The 12,445-nt window shown below is 43.6% G+C and overlaps 1 protein-coding gene across 1 annotated transcript in view; it reads left to right on the top strand.

Annotated features, from left to right (window-relative positions):
- The first annotated feature begins 1,403 nt into the window (after positions 1 to 1,403).
- SPAG6 (sperm associated antigen 6) overlaps positions 1,404 to 12,445 on the top strand; it is a 37,935-nt gene continuing 26,893 nt past the window's right edge. Inside the window, exons 1-2 of the mRNA XM_041408383.1 lie at positions 1,404 to 1,956; positions 2,094 to 2,219. Coding sequence (XP_041264317.1) covers positions 1,404 to 1,956; positions 2,094 to 2,219 — 679 coding nt within the window. The remainder of the gene's footprint in view (positions 1,957 to 2,093; positions 2,220 to 12,445) is intronic.

Consider the following 12,445-nt stretch of genomic DNA (forward strand, 5'->3'; position numbering starts at 1 on the left):
TTTGCTTAAAGAGACTTTTTTTTTTTCCCCCCGCACTAAATACTCTTGGAAACACGTAGCTCATTTTAGACCATGATATTGTGTATGTTACCCCTTCTCTTTTCAGCTGAGCAAACACCGACAGGAGTTTAAAAAAATTCAGACGTCTCTCTTACACTTTTCTAAACTTTAAAAAGGCAGCTGAAGTACCTTCAGCATTCCAACTTGAAGGTATGAGACAAAATTTTATATTACCTAGCAGATAATATGTTTATATACTGTCAGTAGTCTGATTTTTGTACATTTGCAGCTTTTCAGGACAAATTACCCGCCTATGAAATCTTGAAGCCACTGTGCAATAATGTGTGGCTACAGAAAGCGACATTCTTTATTGACTATTAAGTCTGATTTTCTGTTGTGGATCACAATTTCACTTGGAACACCCTGATCGATAGCAGAGCTAACTATTACCTTCGTTCACAAGTATCCTGCGTCTTGGGAAATGCCCTCAAAAGATACTGGGGGAGATGTAGAGTCTATTTCTCATCAAACTCTTATAATACTGATTTAATTTTCCAGTCCCACCGTTTGCACTAGTTGCTATACAGACCTCCAAGGTTGTGTCTACTCTTAGATGCAACCACGTCCTTGCCAACCAGTAATTAAGAGATTTATTCGTAATTAGTCCTTATGACCCCACCAAGATGGGAAAAAGTGGAAGGCAGCGCGCAGCTTATCTACCAGAATGATACGCTGGTGGAAAAAAAAAATACCCCCCATCCCCATTATAGGGCACAGGAATAACTTGTGTCTGTGCCCGGCAGAACCAGAGCGCTGCTGCCCGACCATCCTTCCCCACCGCGCCCCTTCCCACGCTGCTCCCCCTGCACGGAGATCGCGGATGCTGCTCCCGGCCACCTGCGGCCGCGCGGGGCGCGGAGCTGCCGCTGCGCGAGTGTTGCGCGGATGGGCGCGCTCGGGCGCATCATTCACTGCGCTGTGACCGTCTGATAAAGCCTTCCCTTCAGCGGGGCACGGCGCTTCTTCCGCCGCATTCCCGCGGCTCCCGGCGCAGGCTGTAGCCCATGGGCTAGCCCCTGCTGCCCACACTGCCCCGGCGCCGCAGCGCTCCGCGGCCTTGCGCGGGACAAGGTCATTCCCCATGAGGCGCAAAAACCCCTTGCGTGGGTCGTCGCGGCGGCGTAAGGTAAGAGCGGAGATCCCCGAGGAGGAATCGCGTCGGTGGTGAGATAGGAAAGAAAAAACTGAAATCAAAGGACACCACTTAATGAAATAAAGGCGCGGCTGGGGGCAAGCATCTTCGAGCTGTCCTTAATTTGCTTATTTAGTTTTTATTTTCCCTCCGCACCCAGGGAGCGGAGGGAAGAGGGAGCCAAGCGGGTGGACCCTCTCTTTGCCGGGAGATGCGCTGGATTTCGCCAGAACGGCGAGTCTTTCCCCGTCTGCCCGCCGAGCCCTTGGCAAGTTGCGCAGCAGCGGAGCGGGACAAGGGACGCGCCCCGGGGGAGCAGCGCGTCCCACCGACACGCACCGGCGGGGCGGCCGCGGCGCCGCTCCCAAATGTCAGCGGGGGCGGACAGGGTCCGGTCCTGCCGTCCGACATCTCCCCGCCAGCCTCCGCTGCGCGGGACTCGGCGATGTGCTCAGCACGGCCAGGACACGTCCCTGTGCTGAGCCCGACGCGTCCCGCGGGCGCTGCGCCTTCCCTGCCCGTCCCCATCCCATCCTTCCCCGGCGCCCCCGAGAACAGCCGCTGCCTGCCGCTGAGAGGGGAGTGCGCACAGCGCTGTACCCCTTTCCATGTCACGTCGTGTCGGTACCCTCCGCAGGTGCCGTGCTGTGTTTGTGCTACAGACGGGGCACAGCGGCGCTCCCCTCTCGGCGGAGCTGCTGGTCCGCACGCCCCCGCGAGCCTCTGTAGGCGCCGATACCCGCACCTGCGCCGGCAGGGAGCAAGTGACACACGTGTGCGGGCCGGTGCCGGCCGGGCACAGCCCGCCGGGCCACCACCACCGCCGCCGCTCGGCTCGGCTCGGCTCGGCTCGGCTCGAGCGGGAGCGGGAGCGGGGCTGGCGCCCGCCCGCCCTCCCGCTGACCCGGCGCCCCGGCGCTGCCGCCCGCAGTGTTCGAGCAGTACCAGCGCGCCCGGTCGCAGTTCGCGCAGGCGGTGGCCGACCTCGCCGCCCGCCCGCAGAGCATCGACACTCTCCAGAGCGCAGGTACGCGGGAGCCGGCGGGGCCGGGCCGTGCGCGGCCGCGGGGTTTTGCGCGCCCCGGGACGGGGGCAGGGGCAGCGCGGGGCCGCCGCGGCCTTTCCCCGGTGTTTGTTTTACCTCCCTCCTCCACCGTTGGCCGCTCAGTTTCCGGAGATTTTTTTTCCAGTAGGATTTGGCCCCCACCCTGCTTGCCGAGCCCCCCTCGTTGGGGTGGGAAAGTAAATTGCGCTGGTCGGCTGCGGGCGGCTGCTCCGCGTGCCTGCCTGAGACCCCCAGGTCATTCCAAGGAAAATTTCTCAGTATAATCCTTTTTCAAATTTACTTCCTCACGGTTCTGATATAGCTTTATGTAAAGTACAGAGATTGGATTTTCCGATGAAGCCAGCACTAATTAGCCAAGGAAATTCTACTTTTAGAAGAAAAAAAAAATTATACCGGCTTTACAAGTTGTTCCTAAATTCTTAAATACTTTCTGCCGGCAGATTGGTTCAGTTTAGGAGGGATTTGATTTTGTTATATTGCTGTCATGGGATGTCGTGAACCAAATTGAACATTTTTAGAAAGAGGAGCTGCGGGAACACTTCTACCAGCTGTTGTGCTGCTGGCATCTGGCAGACCCACTGTGCTCGGCCAAAGTTCCTGAGCTTAAAAGAGGAAAAAGAAGTGCCTGGTAATTGATTACCTGAATGACAGTTTGAAAATGTGCTATGGATCAGTGGTGGGTTTGCCATGTGGTATTCATGAATTTATTATGTTTTGGTGTGTCTAGATTTTGTTCTTAATACTTTTTTCCCAGATCTAATAAAGTTTTCAGTCTTTTCTCAAGTACAATGACATCTAACAAGTAAACGAAAAAGAAAACTCATGTGTAAATATTTGCAACTTTCTGTTATTGTGTTTACAACTGTTTATTAGAATTGTTTTATTAAAAAATCTATCACTTAAATTCTTGCTAAAGAAACATTTCCTTTCATTATGGGAGTGGCATGTTGATTCCAGGCCTTTTGTGTTACCTTGCTGTGGCTCTTGAATCTTTGTTTTGTTTTCCATCTTTTGGTGAGTTAATGACACTGCTGTAGCTTATACAAGTGATCTCTGTTTGCCAAGGGGACATCGTGGCTATAGGAATAATTTATGCCTTATTTGTATGAAAAGGTCCCTCTGTGTCCTTTTAGAGTCCTGGTTTTAGCAGCTCCCAGAGAGAGATCCTGTGTGGGCAGGCTTCTTGCAGCTCAGCATTGTAAAAGTGCAGAAAGTTTCTATTTTAAGAAAACAATCAAAGTGCCAAGCTGACTTTAATTACATTGTATTTCTTTTTAAAATAACTAGTTTAATGTAATATTGTTGGTAACTTTACCTGAGAACTGATTTGTTGCAGAACAGATAATCGGCTCAGGCCTGAAACTTTCTTCTGCACACAGCTGGTGTTGGTCTGAAGGTTAAATTTGCAAGGATCATGCTCTGGGTAGTAATGTGGAAATGTGCATTTGTGTAGATTATCCTACTTGGCTGTTTGTGGTCATGAGCTGCTTTTCCACAAGCTTTAGTTTTTCAGATGCTGGACAAGAGAGGAATGTCTGCAAATATGGCTGTTACAATTTATTTGGATGGCCCACAAATATTTTACCATCTTTCCCACCTGTGTCTTTAAAAATGCTTTGTAGTTATATAATTGCAGTGAGAGCTGTTCATTTTGGCCTTTTCTGGATGTGCTAGATACAAGTTTTAAAACCTCCTTGTAAATTATAGGTGATTAAGTGTTTTTCTTTAAAACCTTCCATGAAATAAAATTGGTCCCTTTATTAAAACAAATATTTTGGGACATTGCTGTCTAGCAGATAACTGGTGTGCTTTTTATGGTTTTAATCCAGTGTGTGCTGGAGCAATGATTTAAGTAAGATGCCTGTCTAAACTTATATCTCTGTATAAGTCTGAATTTAAAAGGATTTGGGGCTTGTTTCTTATTCTGGTGAATAAGAATTCTAGCCATCCCTTATGGAGATTGCTGTTTTAAGAAGATGAGAAAAGTCTTTGCCCGCTGTTATTTTACATTAGCTATAGGAGTCAGGGGCACCTTGCAGGGTTCTTTTGCTGGATCTCAAAAGTTGTCAGGGTTTAGTATCTTTCTGGCAAAAGCAGAAGGCAAAATTACAGTGACTTGAATTTGAACAAAATTAAATCGTTGAAATGTACTGTCATGTACTCTTGTATTAGTGGTCTCAGTTTATATTCCCGGAATAAGAATGAAAGATGAGTGCTCAAGGAATAAAGCATCTGATCCCATTTTAGAAGTAATTTTGATAAATACTTAACATGTTATAAGGAAAATAAATACTTGTTTGAGACCTTATTCTTTATGGAGGTGTCTCTGGACACCATGCTAACATCAGGAAAGATAGAAGTGTTGAAAAAGTAATTCTTTACTACCCTCTAAGCCCTGCTTCTGTGGTATTGAACTAGGTACAAGCAGTGGTATTGTTGCACATTTGGAGCCTGCTGCCTGGTGGGGAGCAAGCGGGCAGGATCAGAGGCACCAGCTCCTCATGCTGGCTTGACTGTTGAGAAACCTTAAGGTGCCAATACTGTGGAGACTCCCATGTATGACCTGTAAGGAAAACTGGTGGGAAGCTGAAAAGACAGGGCCAACAGGAAGCCCACCTTTCCTTAGGGCATCTGTCTTCTGCAGCTTCTGTATCTCATCAAGTTCTGGAGCTGCTTTTCCCACTGGGCAGAAATCTCAATGTTGTAACCAGGGAACTGGAACCTCGCCCTGGGCTTCAACACTTTTATGTGGCACTGGCTCTTTCCTGGTCAAGAATGTCCTGGAGGTTGGTGCCTGGGAGCTTAACAGCTTTCTGGTGGCAAGAAAGTGCAAGGAATCATCAGAGAGATTCTTTTGTTGGAGCTCATTCCTGTGTGTTTTCCAATTCTCAGTTTTGCTTTGATAAAGTTTTTCCTTATGATTAAATACTACCATGAATAATTATAGGATTTGTCATTTGAATGTTTAGTTAGTTGATACTTGGGGAGAAAAGTCTGCTCCAAAACTCCTAAACCTTTTCCATTTAGTAAATATACATGTGAAGCAATGACAGACATTTTATCAAATCTTGTTTCTTGAGGGCTGCTGACGAATGGGAGAAACTACTTTGATGGTAACAACTTTAAATATGCTCTTTAAATATAAATCTGTTCATTTGGTGGCTACTGCTCATGGAGTTTGGTACTGGATTGCATTATTCAGCTCCACACCTCCTCATCCTTCCAAAATTTAAAATCCAAGAAACAGGCTATTTTCAGTTATAATGGCAGATGAACTTGAGCTCTCATTCTTGCATTGAGATTTAGGCAGCTGCCTGTATTTTAGAAGAGCTAGGTGAAAATCTGAAGTGCTTCTAGTATGTGTGTGACTAGTATGTGGTAGTCACTGAGGGTCTAATTCTTAGGTTTTTTCCTTGTTAAGTGTAGCGCTCTGTAAATAAACAACTCCTTTGAAATTGCATTTTCTTTTGATTTTTTTGAAGATATTTACAATTCAGGATTAATACATGTATCAGAATAATTACTTCTGTGCCTTTTTTTTTGATTGATTATTTGATTATTTTTTATTTGTCTTGCATTAGAACATATGGTGATGGGAATGTTGCTTTTAATACGTGAGTTATTTAAGGCTGTCATTGTGAACTAGAAACAGTTTAGTCTCGCTACTTTGACTCTACAGATATTAGAAGATCAGCTCTTTAACCCCTTTCTTGGGGCTAATCACATTCTTAAGTGTAATGACTGCAGAAGTCATGGGGAAAGCTGAGTATGGAACATGGAAAAACAGATGTGTGCTGCAGCAGCCTGTGTGCTGGGGCCCTGCACACCTGGCTTCCCTTCACATTGCTGCTGGGGTATTTCTATCATCTCAGGCACATAACTTCAATTGCTGCTCCTCTGCCTTTCTGGCTTGCTGGACAGTGTGCAGGGTTCCAGGAAAGCTCCAAAATGTCACTGTAAATGAAGACCCTCTCTCAGCGAATCTCTTCCAAGTGTCCTCCCACTCCATCAGCCCACAGCCCTGAGCCCAGGTCTCCCTTCCATTATCCCTGCTTTCAAGCTGCTTCTCAGCCTTACACTCCAGTCCTGAGCCCTCTCCTCCGTTTTCACCTCTGGGCTTTTTCTCCTGTACCTGTTCCACACAACCCATGTTGGCAAGAGGCTAAAGCCTGGAGGCAGGACTCACCTGAGTCACCACCAGCAGCCCTTGTGCTGTGGCAGGTTTCCCCTATTTCGTGGTCTGTTTTTCTGTAGGCAAAGGGTGATGTCATCAGTGTTAGCTCTTTCCTGGCTGCAGACCTATTCCACTGGTGACAGGTTTTAAAAACTGTATTTCCAGATCTCTGGATTGGTTTTAGGAGCCTTTATTTTTTAAGAAAACACTGTTCAAATTGATTTCCCTCTTCCAATTACATGGAATGCTTTTGCCCATGCTTTTTTCAATTTTTTTTCTGATGTGTGTATTTTAAATATACTGTTTTTCAGTGTGACTGTTGGACACTTGGCCCTGAGTAATCAGAACCAGATCATAGGGTGGGATTTTAGGATATAGTTCCATATTTTATATAATATTAAAGAATTTATGATTTGCAGGTTTTGTATGATAGCACTGTGCTTAATAGAAAGCCTGGGAGCATTTGGATCTTGCAGGTGTATACGCACGGACAGACTCCAGTGCCCCCAAGTAGCCAGTTTCAACACTGGAGTTTATGTACTCTCTTTTGTAAGGGATGCACACAACTTTGTGGGTTTTTTGTTTGTTTGTTTTTTGTTTGTTTTGTTTTGTTTTCTAAAAAAATATTAATTTACTGAGCTTTAGCAGCAGAAGTGGGAGAGGATTAATGTAATGTGGCATAAAAGACCAAAGGTTGTCTTTGCAGTTGTAGTAGATCAGGTGTGGAGAGTGGCTTTTCCAAAGGCTTTATGACATTGTGGTGCCTTATGAAGGGAAGAAGGAGGCTGTTTTAAGGAAAGTACAAGAGAGGTGACACAGAATGAGAAAAAAAATGCAGCTGAAGCTACAGGATTGACTTTTTCTGTAGCTCAATCAAGTGAAAGCTCAACTGTTCCTCCTCTTCTCAGTCTCCTGGCCTGTCTGGAGATTTGCAAGTGAAATGTCAAAACCAGAATTTTTTAGAAACTTTATTCTCATCTTAACAAGTGGACATTAAAAATAAGCAGCTCCTTGTGACCACCTTGGTTTTGGTGTGTCTGTACACAATTGCATGGTGGCCACTAAAAGCCCTATAAGTGGTATTTTCAGAAATTTGTCCTCTTGTAACAGGATTAGTTCTGCTTCATTAACGCAGAAACAGGGTCTGGCATCTAAGGAGGAGAAACTTGCTGTTCCTCGATCCTTCAGGAATCTTCAGTGATACTGTCAAGCTGAATCTGCATTATGTCCCACACCATCTGGCAGTTGCTGTACGAATTACTTGATCAGCCAGAGTCTCTGTTACCAAACTGTATTTGTGTTCCCTTGGGTCTCTGGAGGATGGTGGCTGTGCTGTGCATGGAACTGTGGCAGTGAGGAGCCCTTTCTCGTGACAGGTCCCACTTGAGGAGTATGTACTTGAGACCTGCAGACTCTGCTGTCTCTGGAAGAGGCTGTGTCAAGACGAGCAAGTGTGAAAATTCTCTCTCACTGCTCTTCTGGGAAATTTGTTTTAAGCAGGGGATTTAAAACTCACTGCTATGCAGTTCCTAGAAAAAGGTTGTTGAAGATAGGGTGTTGGGGTGAGGCAGAAATAAATTTCCATTTTATTTCCTTGTTAAGTCAGCTGAATTTGACATAAAGAGCTCTGAAAAATCAAGCTGATATGATGAATTTTTGAGTGCTACTGTTAACTCTGTGGATGTTCTAAATGTAACAGGTAGCACACAAAAATTAGAAGATGTTATCTTGGTCGAAAGCATAAATTAGAAGGACAGCATCTTCAAGACAAGAGTGTGTCCAGAGACAACCGTAGTGTAGAATGACTTTTTTCCCCCCACATTTTAAACCAGAAATTATTTTTCCTTTAAGGAAGGAGGATGAGGTAGGAGTAGTCATCTTCAGATGCAGAAATGGAAAGAATTTCCAGCGTAGTGATTCTGTTTTGACAGGGATTTGATGGGGATGGGAGGAGGGTAGAAGTATTTTGCATGAATTCCAGGTTGTTTTCCCCAAAATATCAAAATGGCCAAGCAAAGATTGCCATCTCCAGAATAGTGACTGTTTTTTTCCTGCAGAAACTTAGAATGAAAAAGAAATTGGAACCTTCTCTGCCCCGAGTGATTTTTTTTCTGTTTGTTTGTTTCCCAGATAGGCAGCAGCCAGCACTTGCTTGCTAAAAGAAAGTTCATCAGGCCTGTGTGTAACAGCTCCACTTGAGAAGTGTGTGTTAAGAGTGATTCAGCTTCTAAAGTGTGTCATTCTTTGAAACAAATTTGAGTGGGAAACTGAGGATAGAAAGGGGAATCGTTCCTTGCCCAATGTCAGTCAAGGTTCTGTGATGCAAGAGAGAATATTTGGCAGTAATTCTCTGTTACTCAGTTTCTGAGTGCTAGTGGGAACTCTTCCAAAATAAATCTAGTCCAATAGTCTAAATGCTTTATTTTGTAGTTTACTTTCTGTGTGGTTGCTTTTGAATTAGAGTTAATGAATTTCCTACTGCTGTCACAACAGACGTATTTAGAAGAAGACCAAAGAGTTCTAAAGTTTACAGCAACAAGACGCTGCTACTCCATGATCTGTATGGCCCTGTTCACTTGAGTGAATGGTCAAGATAAAAGGAAGTAGTTGGAAGGTTCTTGCCTATTTTCCTGCTCTAAGTAATGTTAAATACATTTGAATTTAATTAAAAATGCTGATAGGAATCCTGGCTTGGACGTCTTTGGAGGAGTAGACTTTGCTGTAAACAGGATAGATGAAAGGAAGAGATCAAATAGAGGAGGTCACCAAATACAGCTGTCTCTGGAACAAAGAGCTGGGTTGGGCCCAGTGCAGGAAAGCCTCATCCTGTGCCAGGCACATCTGTCCTTTACAGCACTGTCTTCAAAAGTCCTAGAAGGAAAGGTTGGATATCTTGGCTTCCTGTAGGTGTTTTAGTGGAGACTGTAGAATCTCTATGTAGCTGCTTTCACACTCTCAGAATTATTTTTTTAAGTGCTGTAAAGAAGAAATACTAGGTTTGCTGAAGATATAAAAATGATGACCATAGTGAAAGCTCCTGAAGCAGTTGGTCTTGCAAAATAATTGGAGGTGAAGGAAAGCATCTTGACACAGAGAAAGAAAGTGGTTTTAAGAGAAGGTGAAAACTAGAGGTAAAAGTTTTTAATTATGTTCAATGCACAGGCATGGTCTAAGCCTATATATACTTCTCTCAATTCTCAGTTAATTGGATGTGAATATAAGGCTTGTACAGCACCAGGAATTGTTTTTTCTTTGTTTTATTTCTCCAAAACTCATTCCATTGTAATTATTTGTCTACTGTCTCTTCTTACATTCAAGCATGACTTTAAGAAAATACAGTCTCCTTGAGGACCAGCACAGTTGCTATTATTTCTAAACCTGTTTTTTTTTGGTAACTGTGTTGCAACATTTTGTGTCCTTTCTTCAAATAGTAACTCCCATTTAATTTTTCATCTCTTTCCTTATTATAAGTTGTACCAGCTAAAGTAATTTGCAGTAGAACATTGTGTGCTGATGCTTAAATGTCATCACCAAACTTTACATGGTTTATACTGTCATGAAATGAAAGGCATTGGTCATGGGGAGGCATGCTGCTTGGAAGTATTTTCAGACTGAAGGCTTTTTAGGCTGTTCCAAAAGTGAAAGCTGTATCAGCTAATCTTGAAAATACAAAATATATAAATCTTACATTTGGAACAACTCAAATCATGTATGTATGTAAACCGTGTTAAATGTGGTATTACATTTTGCTGTGCCTAGGTATGTCTTAAAGGTCAGAAATGTGTCACATGGCCTGGACCTAGCTCCTGGGTAAAGTGATTCTGGTCTCTTTAAATTTCAGTGGGTTTGAGATCATCAGAATTGAACTGTCTGATACATTCTGGTTTAATGTCCCAGCCATCAGACTCTTAGCTTTTTTAGGGTCAGAAAGCTGCAGGCTGAAGTGTTCCTTTCCCTCTTCCCCAGCCACTTCTGACAGGCTCTTCTATATTAGTAAAATTATTTTTCCCCCTTTCCTTTTTTTTTTTCTTTTCTTTCGCCTATCTATTAAATAATCTTGTTTTTATATTACCTCAAGCCAAGAGCTCAAATGTAGTATCTGTACATTAAATGCAAGTGAACTACTTGTAAGTGTTCCTGCTTCACTGGAATACCTTCAATGTAGATCATAAGAACAGTGTGAGGTCCCCTTAGGAATTTCAGCAGCTGTTTGACCATGCAATGGATGTTAGAGGGAAGGACAAAAAAATACCCTCCCACAGAGGGTGTAGATGACTGGCTAGAAGATAACAGATGATACATGGCATTGGCCCCAACTCACATGTTTGTTTTTACTTCTGATTTGTCATATAAAGTATTTAGTGGTTTTTGATATGAAGCATAACTTGCTAATGACACTATGCCTGCCATGGAGAGTTCATGAGAAGATGGCAGTGATGACCCCATTCTGAAGTACTGATTTCTGCAAGTGCTAAATGAATTCACATTTATCTTACAATACTGGAGGATCTATCTTTTGTCGTTTGGTACACAGGAGGCCTCTTTCAGCTCCCAGTGGCTTTAACAGAAGGGTGAGCAGACCCCAGCTGTATTACAGACCTGTTTCCATAGGTTCAGTTTACTTGCTTTTGTTATGTGTCCCCCTGAAACCTGTGTTACTTTGTCTTGTGAACTGGTACCTCTCATGATGGTGCAGCTTTTGTCTAGAGTATTGACGTTCGTAAAATTTTTTTAGTGGCTAGCATGGCCTCCATGGTTAGTTTTTTGTGTCTTTCTTCCAGCCCCTTCAGAGCCATGTATAGATGATTTGGCTATTTTCTTCTTGCTGGGAGCAATATGGTTTTGGTGTAAAATAAAAGTGAGACTTTTACTGCTCCTCTACTTACTTTTTTTTTTTTTCTTTTTAGGGAAAGAAGTATGCTACAGGTGTAATTTCTTATAGCCTGCATCCCCTTGGGCTATTCCTTGCCCTGAGATCCTCAGCTTTTCCTTGTCATGGAGTGCCTGTTGAATACCTGGGTGCTTGTTGCTTGCCATTAGGCAGTGATCCCCCAGTGTGGCACTGTCACACCAAAAGGCCTTTGTTCAGTGCTAATAACCATAGGAACCCTTGAGAAGGCAAGTCTTGCTTTCTTTCACTGTTGCTCAACTAGATCTTTATATTTGTAAAAAAAAATCAGTGGAAAGGACTGAGAGAGCTGGTATGAAGAGACCTGTAGCTCTGAGTGTTCATTGTTCTGCTGTAACACATCTCAATTTTCAGAGACCTCTGCTTTCTGGCTAAGGTATAAAGTCCTAAATGTTAATTCATGGAGCTGGCTGCTACAGGGACATTTTAAGGATCACAATACAAGTAATTTTCCCTTCCCAGACCTTACGAGTCACATTCTTTGTATAACCATTTGGATCTCATTTCAACCCTTACTGAAGAGTCTGTTAAACTAACATGAAGAGCCTCCACATACAGACTGGTCATCTTTGATCATCCTTGTTCCCTTTCACTGAGCTTTTTTCACTTCTATTTTAGTGGAGGGTATTAAATGTAGGATAGTGATGACCCCTGCTTTAGCCTCTACCCCTTTCCCAATATTCCTGAGCACTCTGTATACTTCTGCAGGTAAAGTTTCTCCTCTACTGCTGAGCAGGAGCTGGGATCTTTATAGAACTCTGTTCTAACACTGAGTTTTTCTCCTGGTTGGTAGTAATCTGTTTGGGGTCCATCACTGCATAAGTGAGGTTGGAGTTGTGTTCCCTGCCTGAGCTCCATTTCACATTCCATTTTGTTATCCACTCATTCAGTCTGTAACTTTTTATAGTTTCCCTTGCTGCTGCTTTCACATTTTTTGTGCTTAGCTGATATACTGTGAATTCATCAGTGAAAACACATCATAAATAATAACATGATAAGAAAATCTACAACTCTTCTATCTGGAGTGTAATGTATTATGGATATTGGTCTTCAGATCAGTCATTGCTTACAACAGATAAAATGTAATTTGGTGTAGTTCAATGC

Source organism: Onychostruthus taczanowskii, unplaced genomic scaffold, assembly GCF_017590055.1.
Source record: "Onychostruthus taczanowskii isolate IOZ18803 unplaced genomic scaffold, ASM1759005v1 scaffold3, whole genome shotgun sequence".
Taxonomy (NCBI): Eukaryota; Metazoa; Chordata; class Aves; order Passeriformes; family Passeridae; genus Onychostruthus; species Onychostruthus taczanowskii.